General features: G+C 48.7%; 6 protein-coding genes across 6 annotated transcripts; 3 read left to right on the top strand and 3 right to left on the bottom strand.

The window, feature by feature from the left end:
- Positions 1–342: 342 nt before the first annotated feature.
- On the bottom strand, positions 343–609 carry N7537_009841 (uncharacterized protein; the record flags this gene model as incomplete). The annotated part of the gene is made up of 1 exon (XM_056900895.1): positions 343–609. The coding sequence occupies one exon, from the start codon at positions 607–609 to the stop codon at positions 343–345; it is 267 nt and encodes an 88-aa protein (XP_056749563.1).
- Positions 610–3,494: 2,885 nt separating this feature from the next.
- On the top strand, positions 3,495–6,160 carry N7537_009840 (1-phosphatidylinositol-4-phosphate 5-kinase; the record flags this gene model as incomplete). The annotated part of the gene is made up of 2 exons (XM_056900894.1): positions 3,495–4,612; positions 4,663–6,160. The coding sequence occupies 2 exons, from the start codon at positions 3,495–3,497 to the stop codon at positions 6,158–6,160; spliced, it is 2,616 nt and encodes an 871-aa protein (XP_056749562.1).
- Positions 6,161–7,655: 1,495 nt separating this feature from the next.
- N7537_009839 (putative transcription initiation factor TFIID subunit 12) lies at positions 7,656–9,606 on the bottom strand (the record flags this gene model as incomplete). Its single annotated transcript, XM_056900893.1, has 2 exons — positions 7,656–7,910; positions 7,981–9,606. 2 exons carry the CDS (start codon positions 9,604–9,606, stop codon positions 7,656–7,658), a joined length of 1,881 nt encoding a protein of 626 aa, XP_056749561.1.
- Positions 9,607–12,536: 2,930 nt separating this feature from the next.
- N7537_009838 (uncharacterized protein) lies at positions 12,537–13,379 on the bottom strand (the record flags this gene model as incomplete). The annotated part of the gene is made up of 3 exons (XM_056900892.1): positions 12,537–12,846; positions 12,900–13,265; positions 13,315–13,379. 3 exons carry the CDS (start codon positions 13,377–13,379, stop codon positions 12,537–12,539), a joined length of 741 nt encoding a protein of 246 aa, XP_056749560.1.
- Positions 13,380–13,918: 539 nt separating this feature from the next.
- On the top strand, positions 13,919–15,990 carry N7537_009837 (proteasome regulatory particle lid subunit RPN3; the record flags this gene model as incomplete). Its single annotated transcript, XM_056900891.1, has 3 exons — positions 13,919–14,399; positions 14,478–15,772; positions 15,847–15,990. 3 exons carry the CDS (start codon positions 13,919–13,921, stop codon positions 15,988–15,990), a joined length of 1,920 nt encoding a protein of 639 aa, XP_056749559.1.
- A 560-nt stretch (positions 15,991–16,550) lies between these two features.
- Positions 16,551–18,018, top strand: N7537_009836 (trans-hexaprenyltranstransferase; the record flags this gene model as incomplete). Its single annotated transcript, XM_056900890.1, has 2 exons — positions 16,551–17,732; positions 17,798–18,018. The coding sequence occupies 2 exons, from the start codon at positions 16,551–16,553 to the stop codon at positions 17,957–17,959; spliced, it is 1,344 nt and encodes a 447-aa protein (XP_056749558.1). The 3' UTR covers positions 17,960–18,018.
- Positions 18,019–18,576: the final 558 nt, after the last annotated feature.

The following is an 18,576-nucleotide window of genomic DNA, read 5'->3' as shown; positions in this document are numbered from 1 at the left end:
CTGATACCGGGGCTTTATTTAATACATACAATCAGTAGGCAAAGAAACAGTAAATAAAGTGTAATAAAACGAGTTAGTCAAGCCAGACACGCACGGTCGAAGTGCCGCCTGGTTGAATAGACTGCAGATTCATTGTTATTTGCAGTAGTCCAAGGGAGGTTTCGAGGAATCGTCTGGTAGGGCTCGAATGGAAAAACCTGTTCTGACGAGGACTTCTGTTCAGCCTGCAATTGTCTTTTAAAAGTTAGCAATATCCTGTAAACCCAATATGCCATCGGAAGTATTTCCTCACAGCAGTGCCTCCTAGAAATCCCCGAAGAGTAATTCCCGTAAGATTGGGGATCAAGTAGCGATATAGAGAAACTCCTGTCCTCGCTCAATCTGTGCCCAACCAACCCATTCAGGGACTGCGTTCACTTCTTCCCAGAGTTCTTGTAGCACACTGTCTTCTCCATGATGTTCCTTCAAAAAACCGTACATGTCAAATCGACCAAAACATTGTCCCGTATTACTTTTCTTGTTCTTTAAAGCAACGGCCTGCAGTCGGCTCACAACATCAACAGCCAGATCATCGGTCTGTTGTCTCAACAGTAGCAGTTCTTCGAGCATGAAATATTTATCCGTCCAGGTGAACCCATGGTTCCACCCCTTTCGGGCATTGTCACTGGGCGATTTGTGTAGATATGGTAGTGGTGGTCAATATAACAGTGGACAAAAGCCTTGAAGTGATTGGATCAAAGAATGAGTAGTTATGGGACATTGTTGCAGGTCAATGTAAGGACTAAATAGCCCTTCGAAGTTTTCCAGCCCACACTGTCGCATTCAAGGGCGTTGACCCATAGTAGTGACTCGACCTATTATTGGACTTAAAGTTTCTTGTGCCCAGCCGGTTTATGTCGCTTGACTGTCGCTTGACTGTGATGGCGGAAACTCGGTGTCCTCCAAGATAATCATATCACGGTCCTACAGATTTGGCGTATGTGAGTGACTCAACTGGGAAGCATACTGGACGACCATGACTGTTGGATTTCCTAAGTTTGAGTTATCACAACTTGAAAGATATCTCCTCTTACCTGTCATGGCTGCTTGCACCAGATATCCCGGTAGAAAAAAGGACTTTTGGATTCTCTGGGATTTGTTCTACATATTGCCCCTATTTTTTACGAGTGACCTTGGAAAGATCAACGGTCCACGTCTTGCCTATCTCTATCTATGTCAAATAGGGCGAGTAGGTTGAGTATAGGGCACAACTATACAATCAAGCTTCACGCCCAACGATCAAGTAGACCCTTCCCAAATCCCACATGATATGTGATCTTATGCAAGTGAGGCCACAATATTGAGTCAGGACATGGCACTGCATTAATAGTACGGAGTGGGTTGCGGTGCTGTTTTTCTTTGTTCTTAGATTCAGTCAAGACAGAAATGGCCAAGTATATCACCTAGCAACTGATGGTCCGGCGGTATAAATAGGTACATATGTAGTGGTCGAAAAGGCAAATCTAATTACTCTGCACCTCATTCTTATATGGATGGTGTGATATTGGGATTTTATGGGTTCTCTGGTCTGGAGATGGAAAATAACAAGTAAATCGAAGGGCTTTGAAAAACAGCGAGATACCACGATCTCTTTTAGTAGACCTTGGGAGTCTATGTAGCTTTGGTGAGTTGATCAAGATTCAAACTCGGCTGCACTAGACCGGGACTCGGTGGGGGCCGAACCTTATGACGCCAACCATATGCTGAGATACTGTTCCATTGGAAATATTTTACAGATATATCAATTGTATTAACAGGTCTTGACAATTTGGAGGGTCCAAGTCAGTCAAGTAAACTTATATCCGAATTTCCACCAATTTGAGCAGTTTCTTCTAGTTCGTGAATGGATGATTGGAGGATATGCGTGCTACGATTGGGCTACAGAAGTCATATGATGAGGCGGAAATTTTGTATCTTTCCATCCTACCTTGCCCACATGCACACATAAGGACATTTACCTCGATGGAGGTAACGATCCGTAAAGTTTATGATAGCGATCTCTGAATGGCCATGCCGATACTACAGATTCCAAATCGGATATTAAGGAAGATAAGTTAAAAGTTAAATCTGTTAAGGTGGAGAGATATATCACTGCGCCACATGCTATGGAGTAACCCGTGGAAAGTGAGAACCAGGATAATTGGTTGGCGCATAGTAAGAGATAGAGAAGACCGCATGTCTTGATAGAACAGCTCCGATATGTGGATATACGCTTCAACGGTTCCAAGTCTGATGTGTACGCGGATGTCCTACAATATGGGGTCCTTCTAGAGATTAACTGTCTATTTTTACTATCGGCTCGGATGTTGGAATTTATTCCACTCCGGAGCTCGGGGGCGACGGGGATGCCGGTCAGGGACTATACTTGTACCTTCGTACAGGGAGTGGAGAATTTCCCCTGTGGCGCAGATGGAAGATTTCATTATGGGGCTATTGTTGGAACAATTTCTTTTACTGGAGTATGTATACATACTTTGTATATATACAACATACATTATAGAGTCAGGAGAAGAAGATTGTCTGATTCTTTATCTCCCCAGGGCTGAAATCCAGAGAAATTGCTCACAGATAGGCTGATTGACATTGTAATTGGTGCATCTCCACCTGTATTGGTATGTATGTACCGAAGATAGGTATTGGGAATGACCGTACAGTATTATTATATATGGGCGTCTACATACTAGTATGTATGTTGTATGCCTTTGTATACTATAACTCGATGTACAGAGTTTGTGCAACAATCTCCTTGCATAAACAACTGTACTGTATTGAGATTAGAGAAAGTCCAATAAAATTGACAGTTTTATATTGAAAGTAATGGAAAGTAATATAGCAGTATAACAGTATAACAGTATAACAAGATCGAAAAAAAAAAAAATTGAAAAAAAAGACGTGATAAACCACGCTCATTGAGCATCTGAGTTTTTTATGCAGCAGCCTGATACATGTACCTAGCCTAGTATTTACCATATTACATACAAACCACAATAATTATATACGCATGTTCTCTAGGTAAATAAAGGATTAAAATAAAAGTGTCTTATGTCTATTGGAATATAATATAAACATCTAACACATATATATAAAAAAAAAAAACACATGTAGAAAGAAGAGATAAACGGTGGAGTTATACATTTGGATGTACTCCATACATACGTGTAATTCTTTTCTCCCAGACAACCAACCTTCCATCTCCCCTTCCACACCCCCCCCATATTTTCCCCATTTTAACAACCTCATTTACGCCTTCCCCTTTTCCCTTGCATTGAATTATGTTGATCGGTTGAATACCCCCTGGGCAACTGGCTCTATACTTTCTTTGTTTTCCTCTAATCATCTGGAACTCCGTCCGGTTCACAAGTTTCCTGGATCTCCGCCAATAAGGGCGACTGCCGTCACTTCGGGTTGCCGGTCCACGCAGAACTCACGTCACCCTCGTTCCCTCAAAATCCAACATGCCAGCCTTCTCCAACGACGTCTCCTACCAGACTGCCACTGCCACGGCTACCCATCCTCGCTCCTTCGAATCCTCTCGAAAGTCGCACGACAAGACCCCCGTCGGAAATACTTTCCTGTGGACCAACTGGCCCAACGAAAACGACGTGAATCACGACTCCCATCAGAATGACCGACAACTTTTGACCGACCTGAAGAACGGCAGTGCATACTCCCTGAATGGCCCTCGCTCTAGTGTCGGCTCGTACACGCGCGAACTGCCCCTGTCCAAGGACGGCAGCATGCATTCGGTAGGCAATGGATCCACGAGGGATCCCCGCGAGAACGGCCGCCCGTCCGCCATGCTGGACCGTAAGCCTTCGGATACTGGACCGGGAGCTATTTCCACAACAGCATCCCCTCCCAGCCAACAACCCAATGGTACTGCAAATGGCCGACCTGTCCAAGGGAAACTCATGGTCAATGGAGACGTTCATCCACCCTACGCTGATGAGTCTTCAATCTCGCCATCGGCCTCACTCTTACAAATCCCGCAGCAGGATGAGAACGGTCGCTATTCTCCAGATCCTGATCGCCTGGCACCCAATTCGAAGCCCGCCCAACCGCGCCACTCCTCCCCTCCCGCCTCTTCCATACTCGACGCTGCCTCCGTGCCAGAATCGCAGAACTCCAGTATGCGACAACGACATTCATTGCAGGTTCCGAGAACGCCCAGTGTTCGACGAGATAGCCGAGAATACACCGATGATGCTGCGTACAGCACCGGCCGAATGTCACCGCCCACCGGCTTCCGACGCGCGTCAGTCGGTCTGATTAGACGGGCAACGAAAAACAGCACCCAGCAAGATATCACCCCGGATGGGGCACCGCCGGATGAAGATGCGGCCCGATGGGCCGAGGCTATTAAACAAAAGCGAGCCTCACGACGACGCCGCGAAGAGGAGGACGATGATCGGGTGATTGTCGGCACCAAAGTGGACCAGAATCACGTCAACTATGTGACAGCATACAATATGTTGACTGGTATTCGGTTCACGGTCTCGAGAATCAACGCGAAAATGGACCGGGAACTCACCCCGGCGGACTTTGATGCCAAACACAAGTTCTCCTTTGATATGTGGGCACCCCTTTCAATGTTGATAACTTGGACATGACTGACAGCAGCAGAACCGGAAATGAACTGATTCCCTCCGCAAAATACGACTTCAAGTTCAAAGATTATGCACCTTGGGTGTTCCGACACCTTCGCTCCAAGTTCCGTCTCGATCCCGCCGACTACCTTATGTCCCTCACAAGCAAGTACATTTTGTCGGAACTGGGCTCCCCCGGCAAGAGCGGGAGCTTCTTTTACTTCTCACGCGACTACAAGTACATCATCAAGACCATCCACCATTCGGAGCACAAGCTTCTCCGGAAGATTCTTCCCGAGTACTACCGACACGTGGAGAACAACCCAAACACACTCATCTCACAATTCTACGGATTGCACCGAGTCAAAATGGCATACGGCCGAAAGATCCACTTTGTCGTAATGAACAACCTGTTTCCGCCCCACCGGGATATCCACCAGACGTTCGACCTGAAGGGCTCGACGATTGGTCGTGATCTGCAAGAGTCCGATCTCGAGAGAAATCCTAGAGCGACTATGAAGGACCTGAACTGGGTTCGTCGTAACCGTCATTTGGAATGCGGCCCATCGAAACGAGACTTCTTCATTGAGCAATTGAAACGCGACGTTGTGTTGCTTCAAAGACTCAAGATCATGGACTATTCTCTTCTGGTAGGAATCCATGATGCGGATAGGGGCAATGAAGAGAAATTGCGTGACAAGACTCTTCAAGTCTTCCAGCCAGGAGGCAACCGCGAAGAGGATACGACCCCCAACAACCTGATGCGCACTCCATCAAAATTGGAGAATGAACGCAAGGCCCGGGAGCTGCGCATGCTTATCAAACGTGAACGGCCTGTTCCACTGGACAAAGCAGCTGCTAAGATGCCGGATGAAATCCTCGATGAACGGAAATACCATGTCTTCTATGCGGATGATGGAGGTTTCCGGGCAACTCATGAGAATGGCCAACCTGGTGACGAGATCTATTACCTCGGCATAATTGATTGTCTGACTCATTACGGAACCACTAAGAAACTGGAGAACTTTTTCAAAGGGCTCTCACATGACCGGACACAGATTTCTCCAATCCCACCAGAGACCTACGGAGAGCGCTTCATTAATTTCATCAAGGGAATCACCATGTCGAGGGAAGAAGCCGAACGACGACGCGAAGAAGCCGAAGTTTCCGCGTCTGGTGCACCTCAGCAATCAACCGAAAAACCACGTTCAAGATCCTCTTCTGTCGAGCGAACAATGCAGGCAGCGGAGAAGGAGGCATCGAAAGACGTGTCCGTCACACATCCTCGAACATTAGCAACTGTTTGGGACCCAGCAGACGCCGGGGGCCCCGGTCCGACTTCGACTCTCCCAATCGTGGACGAAGCCGGTGAGGCAAGCAGTGTCGGGGGGCGCAGCTCAAACAGCCGACATGGCCCTCCAGCATCAGACAAGGAATTGCCTCCTCTCCCCCGCAACGGTCCACCGACAATTCCCAGCAAAGGCAAGGAAGTTGACCGGCGCAATTTCCTGAATCCCAGTCCAGTCCGACGTTAGCGACTGCCATCCCCTTGATACCTCTATTTGTCTCTTTGTCTTGTTTTTTTTTTTTGTATTCAGCGAGATATCCCCCTTGTTGCTCTTGATAGAATCACCTATTTTGTTTCCTCAGCATGGGTCCGCGCGAGGCATATTATCTTCCTATCCTCATACTTTCCCCCAAACACTTTCCGCAAGAAACTGATGTTCACGAGTGACATGTGTATAATTTCCGTTGACTGTTGAGCGGCCCGTCTCCGTCTCTTCGCGTGTTTCCTATTTACCTTTGCCTGGATTACTCGGAACATTCGGACAAAGCCCGAAACCCGAAGGCTCAACCTCACCGACTCTTTCTCTCTTTTCTTCGCCGTCTCAAGCGCCTTCATTCTCTCTAGCCTTGCTTACCACGAGCCTTTACTGTCCACGGGCCACCCATGAACTGTACAGGTTCCACTTTCATTGATCGAACATACCGTTGCCACACTCTCTATACCATAACCAGACCTCATCTCCAGCCCAATAAGTGTTGCCGTCATATTCTGTGCCAACGTCACATCGATGATCCGACCTTTTCACCGACCGTCTCATTTCCTTTTTTCTTTTTCGATTTATCTTTGTTCTCAAAGCACGCCCTCACAGCCAAAGAATACCGCCGGCTCCAGAATCCGGTCTTCACTCCGTTCATCGAACGCCTTTTTTTCCTTATTGTATCTCTCTTGTGTATCCCGCTTCTTCTTCTTTTCTTTTCTCTTTGGTTTGCTTGTTCCTTGATCGAGTCTCTCTCCATACCCTGTACCAATCACTATACCACATGTTTTCTCTCGATATTCGTGCTTCTTATTTGCTGAGGGTAATCAACTTAGCAGAATTCAGCGTGGGAACTTACTACTTCTTTTCCTGTTGGTCGTAACCTTTTGTAGGTGGTAAAGTCAACGAGTTGTATAGTAGATGCTTTAGAGCGAACTCCGTGGACCTAATGTGCAGATAATAACTCCCTGGGTTTGTTGCGCAGGTGGTGGGTGTACTATGGTGACTGCGCGGGTGAGACTTGATAGTAGAGCTTGACCAGCAGTGCTCAATGTGCCTACATCCTCTCTAGGCCAGAGTAAACAAGCGTAGAACCAAAAGCCAGGTGGGCAATTCATTATTCAAGCACAGCATAGACTGAGCCGCAGGAAAGCAAAGATGGACCTAGGTAAGAGACCACTAAAAAGACCCCGTTCCAACCATGATGGGACGCGAGCCAAACAAGATAAGCAAAGAAAGATATGTAAGACCTGCCCATTCATCACGTAGACGCCATATTCTGAAGAGAATCAATAGAAAGGATAAAATAGAAACAGAAAACGAAAAAATGAAAAAATGAAAAAGAAACACCCCAATTTAACCTCCGAGAAAGAAACATGAAACGTAAAGCCAACGCGAGCCGTGCAAATTGAAAAAAAAGAAGGCGGTCCAGACCATCTGCACACAAGATCGCGACAGAAGCCGTGATGCAAGTTGCATCTACGTCTTACTCGTTCTTGCCCTGAGTGACCTTGGCAGCCTGGATAGCAGACATCTTCTGAGTCCAGCCCTGGGTAGGCTGAGGCTTCTTGACGGTGCGGAGGTCATCAGTAGAGAAGCCCGAGATACGCATGTTGTAGTTACGCTCGAGGACGAGCTGGATATCGCGCAGCTCGAGGGTCGAGGAAGGGCGCAGCTTTGCGAGACGACAGGCCTGGGTGATGACTTCGTCGACGAAATCGTCTGCCATTTGGAGGATGAACTAGGGGAAAATATTAACATGTTTGATCTTATTTCTATTTGTCTCTCACTTTGAAGAGGGACAAGCTTACCTCTTCGGCATCTGGGGTCAGCATTTCTCCTTCGCCACCACCGGTGACCTGGCGCACGAGGATGTCGAGCATCTTCTTGCTCAGCACGCGCTGGCCTTCACCTTCCAGGACGTAGCCGGGGTGTTTCTGGATCGCGGGCTGACCCATCATGCCCATGGCGCCGTGGCTGGGACCACCGGAAAGAGAGGGACGGGAGCCTGGCATTGAGACGGGCTCGGGGGTTGAGACGTGCAGGTTCTTGGGAATAGCCATGTTGGTGTTACGGTTGGGGGTTTCACCTGGACGGTTGGCAAGATAACCCTGGGGGTGAGCTTGCTGGTTGACCTGGGCTTGTTGGTTCATTGATTGCTGCTGAGGGGTGGGGTTGGTGTAAGTTTGTGCAGCTTGTGAGATAGCAGCTTGGTGCGAGAGAGGACGAGGTGGGCCTTGGTTTACCTGTTGGGGAGGTCCTGTGGGTGTGGGGGTGGACCCGTCAGGATGGGGGTTTTGGCTGAAAGTGACTTGCCCTCCTGGAGTTCCTCCTTGGGAGGGTGGCTGTGGACGTTGCACCTGAGGAAGTGGTGCACTGATTGGGACTGGAGTGTTTCCCGCAGATTGGGCAGAAGGTGCTTGTCCAGGTTGAGAGGCAGAGGGGGACATGGCAGTTTGGCGCGCTGCGTTGACCGCTGAGTTGATAGTATGGGGAGCTGGGGGTTGAGGTTGCCCTGATTGCATGGCGTTTGCTGCCGTTCCTGCCTGGGTGTTCGGTACATTTTGAGCTGACACAGGAGGTGCGACTGGGGCTTGGTTCAAATTGACAGGCGTATTTGCCTGTGCTGCCTGATTCATCGCTTGATTCTGTGGATTTTGTTGCGACTGAATCTTGAAGCTTTCCTGCTGTTCCTTGAACTTGTTCAAGAACTCGCTACCCTCTCGGAAAAGCTTTTCAGCCGCCAACTGTCGATTTTTGAATTCTTGCATTTCCTCTTGGCTCATATTGCCTTGGGCCTGGCGCTGAGCATATGACGAACGAAGATCGGCCATCCGAGCCCGTCCAACCTCCTGCTTCTGAAGAGCGATACCATATCGCAATCGAGCCTCGGGTATCCATGTTTGCACCTGCTCGGGGGTCACGTTCGGAGGCAGGAAAAAATTGAGCGCGCTGACCCGGGCTTGGATTTGCGGGATGAGCTGATTGATCGTCTGGGGGTTGTTGGATTGGGTTCGCTGGACGGGTTGTCCCTGTGGTCCCTGCGTTCCCTGAGGAGCTTGTTGTACCGGTTGTGTCTGCTGCCCCTGCTGTGGCTGTTGTCCTGGCTGTCCCTGCACCGCTGCCTGCTGGTGCTGGTGCTGTTGCTGTTGCATTGCCTGCTGTCGGTTTTGCTGGAAAACCCGCATCCCCTTCATCAAGTTCTGGGAAAGCTGCGAGAGCTTCGTATGCGCCTGTTGGTATTCGTGGGTCTGTGGATCGCGGGTGTTCAGCAAATCCCAGAGACTGCGCACCAGTTGGGTATGTTGGGCCTTCTGCTGGTCACTGAGATGCGGTAGCTTCTGTACTTGATCGGTTCGGATGAGGTTTGAGTGCTGTGGCTGCGGGGCACCCATTGGCTGGCCAACTTGGCCAACTTGGCCCTGAGACCCATCCATCTCTGCGATGATGATGTACTGGTGCTCTGCCGAGGATTCAAGGGCGCGAGGAGTTAAACAGTGTTGAAGAGGACAATCGACGTGAATAGTCTTGTGTTTAGAGATATAGTCGGTCGCAGTTGCCTGGGTATTAAGCGAGGTTATACTACACCGCACAAGATGGCAGATTAGGACAGTCCGAATGCAATGGACTTCAGCTTTGGCAGATTACAACTTTTGACGGCGGTGATGGAGGTTGGGCCCGGTCTTGGCATCCACCCTTTAACGAAAGGCCAGTGTTGTTATGTGAAACTACAATCTCGCACAGATCTTTAGCATTTGGTAACATGGATATATTGTTAATTGCCTGCGATATTCTTTGATCTTCCAGTTTAACTAATCTATATGGTATTTCTGGGGTATATTCTATACATTGCTCCTGATACGGGCATATAGTGCACCTCTAAGGCCGACTCCTGAAGAAAGGCCCGGAGTAAGCCTCCAGGGCACTGCTAGGGGCTTATGTAATCAGCATCCTGCTTTAACGTTGGAAGGCGGTCAATTTCAGGAATGTGCACGGACCAATATCATGTGCCTACCTACTGAAAGGGTCCAAAGCAGCGACTTTCATTCCTACTTTAGTAATTATTTTTTACTTAGAATTCACAATGTGAGTGGCACGGGCGACAATAATAGTGGCTGATTGTGCGGCCTTGTCATGTCTTCTTTTTGGTGGTCTTTTTAGTAGTCCTTTTCAGATATCCTCTCCTTTTTATCGATCACTCCATAAGCTTCTCTAAGAGCCTTCACTTTTGGGGGGATTCCAGGGAACATCGGTGCCTAGAAACCTAGAATACTGTTAGAAGTAAATCGACGATCACAAAGATGCTACTTACTCCGGAATATCATGAGGGAATTAAGAGGGGTAGACGTCATCTCTCCTATAATTGAAGAGGTCGAAACTTCAGCCTTGAACTATGCCTCGCTCCGCGGGTCTGAAGTCTCCAGGGCTTGATTGGCTTGATGACTGTATAAGAGTAGTCGGCTGCGTGTACAGCCTCTTATTATCTGATTTATCTCGCTCAAGATTTTATGAGGGACGTCATATATAAGATAATATTCAGATGTCATTTTGGGCGTCTCTTCGGATGTCTTTTCTAGGTGGTGTTATAGGGATTACCACTCTGCATTATACAAAGGCAGTAAAAAAACAATCATAAACTATATACATAGAGGATCTTTATACATATAATTAGGGATAATAATGGTTATTGGATAATGCCATTCCCAGTCTCCTAGATCGTTCCCCAGATACATAAAGAACGAAGCTGTGGTCCAGTCTAACTTCTAGAATCAGAAGACTAACAGTCCTTTAGCCAAAACAGCTATAATATATTCAAAATGACTTCAGATCCACAGAGCAAACAAGATGTAATCCAAGGCTGAAGTTGATATCCTACTTGTATCATTTTTATACTTGTTCTGATTCGCTCCTTTCCCTCTCTTCCTCTTAACTAAACTGAAAAAAGGGGGGACGGCGACTGCATCCTCTCAACACATTCATGATCTTCCGCAGTAAGTAAGTGGCATCTTCGTGGTCATTGGTTTCTAACAGTGTTCTGAACTATAGAGGGGGAGACGACGTCGACGTCCACTCAGTTCCTTCACGGCACTCCGAAGCAAGCAGCACACCCGTGATCACCAACTCACTCCTAACAGCACTCTAGATCATCTTTCATGAAGATTGAAAACACCTCATCCACATATAACTACTTCGAAGACTTTCGACAATGCATGCGGGCATTTGAAACCTAGAGACATACATTACGGTGCGGCATTGGTGGTCTCACCACCTGTCTGTCAATTCCTAAACAAAGGATCCTAAAAGTTCTGGTCTGTAAAATGCACTGGCACTAGGGTTTGTCGACGCGGGGATTTAAATGCCGTCCAACATGGCTCCGATGTCGACAGTCCATAGCTTCTGGGAGGCAATAGCGGCAGACTGTGTAGCTATGGAATTCTATAGCATCCACAGTATGGTTTGTTTGCAGCCCTGCTCGCCAGAAACATAACTAGCCGGCTAGCAGAGTGTCCTTCTAATAATACCATGGGACTTCTGGATTGTAGAAATACCGGAAAGGGATATGGTTCCCCGTTATAGATTTGAGTTATAGGTTGCCCAATAGCTTGACGACGCTATAAACTGAATTACTGAGGTATTAAGATGAATGACTATTGTTCAAAGCCGTTTCTCTCATGGCGGTCACCCAAGGAAGGTTCTTCCTTATGTAGGTATACTCACAAAAAAAATGGCAAGAGGTAAGCCCTAAACCAGAACGAGAAAGACACCTGGATAACATTGGAAGAAATAATTAAGAAAAATCCACTACTATATTACACGTATTTTCTACTACGTAGTATGTTGTAGGCAATCCTGTTGATACAGAGTATTAATATCGTGAATGATGGATTGATCTTGATGTTCATAACTATCGTAAAGCATGGAAAGCTGTATCATGTACATTTCTCATGGGTAACTTGGAACAAATAATGATATGGGCACCAGAGGTCGCTGGTGGTGATGAGCTTGAACGCAGGGCGTGCGGCGTGTTTTTGATGACAATTGAAAATGACCCAGCTGTAAACTTTGCTCGGAATAATAGCTCAGTATGAACATCAGCCTGCAGCACTGAGGAGCCTATTCTGGCTGAGTATAACCACTTATCAGACCCTGCTGTCACCATTAACACTTGGAGACATGGCTAGGGCAGGGTTAACCAGGGGAGAGTCATGAACCCGGAAAGCTCTTTATTGAGAGAGAGTTGTGGTATCCAGCCGGAGGAGGTGTCCACACAGAGCAAGATGTCCTTTTCTGGTGGGTAGCGAGGCAGACAAGACGTAATAGAAAGTCTTCCACAAGGCAGGAATATAACCATGGCGAAAGAAAAGAATCAGCCTAACAGGCCGCCCAGATCTCGATCCATGCCTGTAACCCGTTCTTCTAGCCTTCGCTTCCTCTGCTCCAAGATTCGGATTTCGGCCAACTCTCGCTCAATATCCTCATCAGTGACCTCTGGAATTTCTGGTTGTGCCACCGGTGCAGGGGAAAAATCATCTTCATCATCTCCATAAGAGTGTCTCATTTGATCTAGTTCTGCAGTGTTTGTTGCAACCCGACCTTCCAACTGTGCTATGGACTCACTGATCATCTCATGCCGATAGCGAAGGTTGGCAATCTTTTCCTGTGCACCGGCAACCGGACTTTGGGGTGGTTAGACTAAAGCAAGGGTTGTTATCACATATGTGGCACTCACTAAACGTTGCACAGGATCTCGGCGCCTCGAAGGAGCACTTCAATGTTAACCTCCCCGCGGGGTCCTCTCGTTGAGGTGCCCGCTGATCGCTTGATTTCTTCCATCATATCGTGACCCAGCACCCTTGCCACTGCAGACTGATTACGGTTGTCCCGCGCCGAATAGATGCGGCTTGCCATTGACTCCCTTTCGGCCTCAGCGGGGAACATAGTCCCGCGTCGTGTGGCGCGTCTTTGTGGACCATGGGCCTTGGTAGAGGGATCAACCTGAAAGAGTGCTCGTTCATGGGCTTCGGTGTCACGGATCAAGGCTGTGATATCGTGGGAGCCCAAAAGTGCAGTGGTGAAAATACGTGGGGGAGGAAACCTGGACGCGTTAAATAAAGCAATATGGTTCAAGGATCACGAGCACTAACGGCAAATCAGCAATAGCATTAGAAGAGAGCGTAATCTGCTCTAGGTGGGAATTGAGCAGTGACATGTTTGTGGGTGTTTTGAGGGCTCTGGATCATGAAGGATGAGTGGTTGAATGCTCTACACTGCACCGCACTGTTTACTCCAGGAAAGCTGCAGATATGCCTGAGGCATTAAATTCAGAATGTGTCTGTGTATCAGCAACCACGTCTAGTCACGCTGAAATTGCCTGAGCAGGATAGCACCAATTTAATTCTGATTTACAGGTGGTACTCCTTTATTTTGCCGATTTTTTTTTTATATTATCTTTTTGTCTTTCTAACAGCTTCGATAGCAAAAGTGCCAAGTTGAGGCCCGGTAAGCTCCACTGACTAAGCGCTCATCTGGTCTCTTGCGCCCGTTCATCCCGTCTCTTGACATCACATCACCCATCCACTTCATCCATCTGTCCGCACTGGTTTTTCTTCATCATACTTGTGATATTGGCAGTTTGGCTCTCCAAATTGCTTTTTCCCTTCCTGTCTTCATATCGTGATCACTCGCCCTTCCCCCTACTTCTTCCGATAGCTTGGTGGCTACCCAGCTGAGCTCGACAGCTTGAGAAAGATGCCGGCCGAAAGGCGTTCTTTGCGATCAAACAATAAATCCGACACCTCTTCATCCGCTAACGGTGAAAAGGCAAACTCGAACTCTCAGAGCTCGGGTGCGAAAGACAAGGCGCCCACCACTCGCGCCGCCGCCAACAAGGCCAAGTCAGCTCCGACCAAGAAAGACGCAAAGGGCGCATCAAACGGCAGCATGGGAGAGGATGATCAGTCGCATACAAATGGATCGAAGCCAACCAAGAACGGTGTGAATGGATCCGAAGATGTTGAGATGGGAGAGGATACGGCAGGTGCGCCTACATCCTCATCCAACACCAGCAAGGACCGCAAAAGTAACGAGAAGATGACTGTTGTAGTGCCCCCGACCAAGGGTTCCAGATCGTCCGGCAAGGATAAGGAAGATGTGACGATGGAAGGTGCGGAGGATGGCGATGTTGAGAACACCGAGCCAGAGGTCGACCCAACAACCAAGGCTATCCAAGGTTCGTCTAGTTTTCTTCCTTGCTCAGAATAAGTCCAGATTCTAACGATGAATGCCTGTTTGTTCGGCATCGGTTTAGACATCAAATCTAACTTCACCTTGCTCGAGCGAGCCGTTGCCCACTTCGACCCCAGATTTACCCTCCGTGTTCTCCGATCGATATCGTCGATGCGGAAACACCTCACCCCGGAGGTCCTCGCCGAAGTCATTGTGGAAACCTATTCCGCTTCTAGCTCGACCGCCTCGTTCCTGTTGGAAGCTCTCAGCCAAACCAATGCTTTCGAGAATGCTCCAGCTAGCTCGCAGATGGAGGTTGATTCGGATAAGAAACCCATCCCTAAGGAGACCCTTGCCGAGGTGGATGTATACCTCTCCATTCTCGTCCAGATATATCTATTCGACCAACGGGAGATTCAGAAGGGAGTCCAGTTCTCGACAAGCTTGATCGAACGCCTGCGAGCACTGAACCGCCGTACGCTGGATTCCCTTGCCGCCCGCGTGTACTTTTACTACTCTCTCTTCTTCGAGCAAGTCGCTCCGCTTCCTCCTTCCCCCGCAGCGGCTGTTACCACTATTCGCCAGCCATTGTTGGCGGCACTGCGCACGGCTGTGCTCCGGAAAGATGTCGATACGCAGGCTACTGTGATGACCTTGCTGCTTCGCAACTACCTGTCCACGTCTCATATCTCACAGGCAGATCTATTGATCTCGCATAACCCATTCCCCGTGGCTGCGTCTAACAACCAGATTGCTCGGTATATGTTCTACCTCGGTCGCATCCGTGCCATCCAGCTGCAATACACCGAGGCCCACAGCCATCTGATTGGGGCTACCCGCAAGTCACCTGCTAGCCAGGTTGCTCGTGGGTTCTACCAGGCTTCCCACAAGTTGTTGGTCGTTGTCGAGCTGTTGATGGGTGATATTCCTGACCGCGCAGTCTTCCGCCAGCCGGCTTTGGAACGGGCAATGCACCCTTATCTGTTGCTTTCTCAGGCAGTCAGTGTTGCTGATCTGGATGGGTTCCTCAACATTGTCAACACCCACAGCGAGACTTTCCGGAAGGATGGCACATACACCTTGATCTTGCGTTTGCGACAGAATGTCATCAAGACCGGTATCCGCATGATGTCGCTGTCTTACTCCCGTATCTCTCTGCGGGATATCTGCCTTCGCCTCGGACTCGACAGCGAAGAATCTGCCGAGTACATTGTGGCCAAGGCTATTCGGGACGGTGTCATTGAGGCCACGCTTGATCACGAGCACGGGTTCATGAAAAGCAAGGAAGTGGGTGACATCTACGCCACCAGAGAACCTGGTGAGGCCTTCCACGAGCGTATCCGCGCCTGTCTGGCCCTCCACGACGAGAGTGTTAAGGTATGTTATTCTATCTTCCTCGCTGAACGTTATTATTTTGTTGCCCTTACTAACGTGGACTCGTCTAATTGCAGGCTATGCGTTTCCCCATGAACCAGCACCGCCTGGAGCTCAAGAGTGCCCAAGAAGCTCGGGAACGGGAGCGCGAGCTTGCCAAAGAGATTCAGGAGGGAGACATGGACGATGAAGATGCCGGTGGTGATTTCGATGCCATTTAAAGAGGAGTGTGGTTGTTCCATAATCGATACAGCATTTTCTTTTCTTCCCCCTCTACCGCACTGGTCCCATGCATAGGTCTCTACCTCGTAGCGGCCTTCTTCAACCCGTGTGCTAATTGTTTTGTTTTCCTTATGCTGGCTCTTTATTCGGATGTGTACGAAGGGGAATATGCAGGATGCAAGGCCAAGATGGCCGGCGCAGTCTTCTCTGTGTCTATTAGACTGGAAGTATCTCTTGCCCTGTGCCTTTACTAGAATTGTATCTCAACTGAGTGATTAATGGCTTGTAAATTGTAATTTCCCCTATGATTATTATTCCCTTGATACTATTTTTTTTAAAAAAAATAGTACAAAAGTGTCGATAACATGTCGCCGAGTCATACTTGCCTGCGTAGCACCGGGTCCGTGCCGACCCGAGAGAGCTCGAAATCTTCCCGCCCGCAAGATTGTTCGTCCTTGTACTCCGCAAACACTTCACATCGGTATCGTTTCCTGGGATTGGGTTCCTATGGTTTGATTTGGATCCTTTCGTTTATAATTGAAGAGCCCTCGCATTGAGCATGGGAGCTCGAACCGCTTCGGCCACCGGGCTGATTCTCTCTCCACGAACAGCCGTTTGTTCCCAATGCCTCCGCGATGACCTCCGTTTCGCGCATATTGCTCTCCAATCCCGCAAATACCACCCGACGCGCCGGCGGGATGCCTCGCCATTTGGAGCTGCCGTGTCAGCGGCCCAGGCCATTTTCAAGGGTATGCCGAAGGCGCCTCCAGGTATCTCCGTCGACCCATTGAGAATGGTTGGGAAAGAGCTCAAGTTCCTCACCAAGAACATCAGACAATTGCTTGGATCAGGTCACCCAGCGCTGGACAAGGTCGCCAAGTACTACACTCATAGCGAGGGCAAGCACATGCGGCCCATGCTTGTCCTCCTCATGTCCCAAGCGACAGCTTTGGACCCGCGCAAGCACCACACCTACACGGATAAACCGAGCCCCGTCGATTCCTCCTTCAGTGCGCCATCCATCCTCGAAGATGCCAACCCAGAAATGAACCCGCTCGTGGCCCCGAACGCCGAGAGCAAATATGATATCGCGGGAGATGACAATATCCTACCTTCACAACGGCGGTTGGCCGAGATCACGGAGTTGATCCACACAGCATCTCTCCTGCACGACGATGTCATCGACAATGCCGTGACACGTCGTGCCAATAGCTCCGCAAACCTAGCGTTCGGAAATAAGATGGCCGTGCTGGCGGGTGACTTCTTGCTTGGGCGTGCCTCGGTAGCACTGGCTCGTCTGCGTGACCCCGAGGTCACTGAACTCATGGCCACTGTAATTGCTAATCTAGTGGAGGGCGAGTTCATGCAACTGAAGAACACTGCGCAAGACGAATCGAGACCCGTCTACACCGACGAGACACTGGCCTACTACCTCCAGAAGACTTACCTGAAGACTGCCAGTCTGATCAGCAAGTCCTGCCGCTCTGCTGCGGTCCTGGGACGGAGTGCCCCGGAGGTGATCGAGGCTTCGTATGCATATGGCCGCAACTTGGGTCTGGCTTTCCAGCTTGTTGATGATATGTTGGATTACACAGTCACTGAGGCAGAGATGGGCAAGCCCGTCGGTGCAGACTTGGAGCTTGGATTGGCGACAGCGCCACTCTTGTTTGCGTGGAAGAGCAACCCGGAGCTTGGTCCTCTAGTCGGACGGAAGTTCCGCAAGGAGGGTGATGTGCAGCTGGTGAGTGTTCAAAATGGCGCGTGGTCTTGCTGGGTACGATAATACTAACCATTTACTTCCACTAGGCCCGTGAGCTGGTTTACCGCAGCAATGGTGTTGAGCAGACCCGTGCTCTGGCCCAGGAATACGCCGACAAGGCCATTGCCGCCATCAGCGACTTCCCAGACAGTGATGCTAAGACCGGTCTGATTGAGATGTGCGAGAAGACCATGAATCGCAGGAAGTAGAGGAGATTGCGCTCCCATGTACACATATTTGTCTTTCAGCTTGCTCATCGCTTGTTGTTGTTTTTTTTTTCAGGTGACTGTCTTTTTTCTATATGCCTGTGTACACTTAGATGTCTTAGATGGTTGGATATATACTTGATCTTCACCAATAGAAAGATTTTCTCTTCTCACATTATTTGTATACGTTGGTTCTTCTTCCATGAATATGAATCTCAAATAAGGCAGCTGTCGAAATATGTTGGTATCTTGTAATCTACAAGCAAAAGCCGTCCATCACGATGCTAAACTCCATCAGCGTGATCTTTAGAATGTATGTTGTATGTTTCTGTATTTTTTAAACATGAGACCCTTATCACGCGCTTTGGCATAAGCTCAGTGTCTCGAAAGTCACCGTTGCACTGTATAAAGAGGAAGATCATCGACTCTTTTGCCGAATTTAAGTATTCGGTATTCAACTGGGGCTAAATTACCACCATATACCATTTGAACTGACCCTAGCAGTAATAGGTGAGGTTGTTGATTTCCGACGTTCCTTTCACGTTCCTGACAGCTGGTCGATTCAGGTGGGGTACAAAGGGATCTACAAGTAATGATACTGTAAGTATCTAAATTATAAG

The sequence above is a fragment of the Penicillium hordei genome (genome assembly GCF_028827395.1).
Source record: "Penicillium hordei strain IBT 12815 chromosome Unknown utg000005l_segment0_segment0, whole genome shotgun sequence".
Classification (NCBI taxonomy): Eukaryota; Fungi; Ascomycota; class Eurotiomycetes; order Eurotiales; family Aspergillaceae; genus Penicillium; species Penicillium hordei.
Note: the sequence above shows the minus strand (reverse complement) of the source record. Positions and strands in the feature narration are given on the sequence as shown.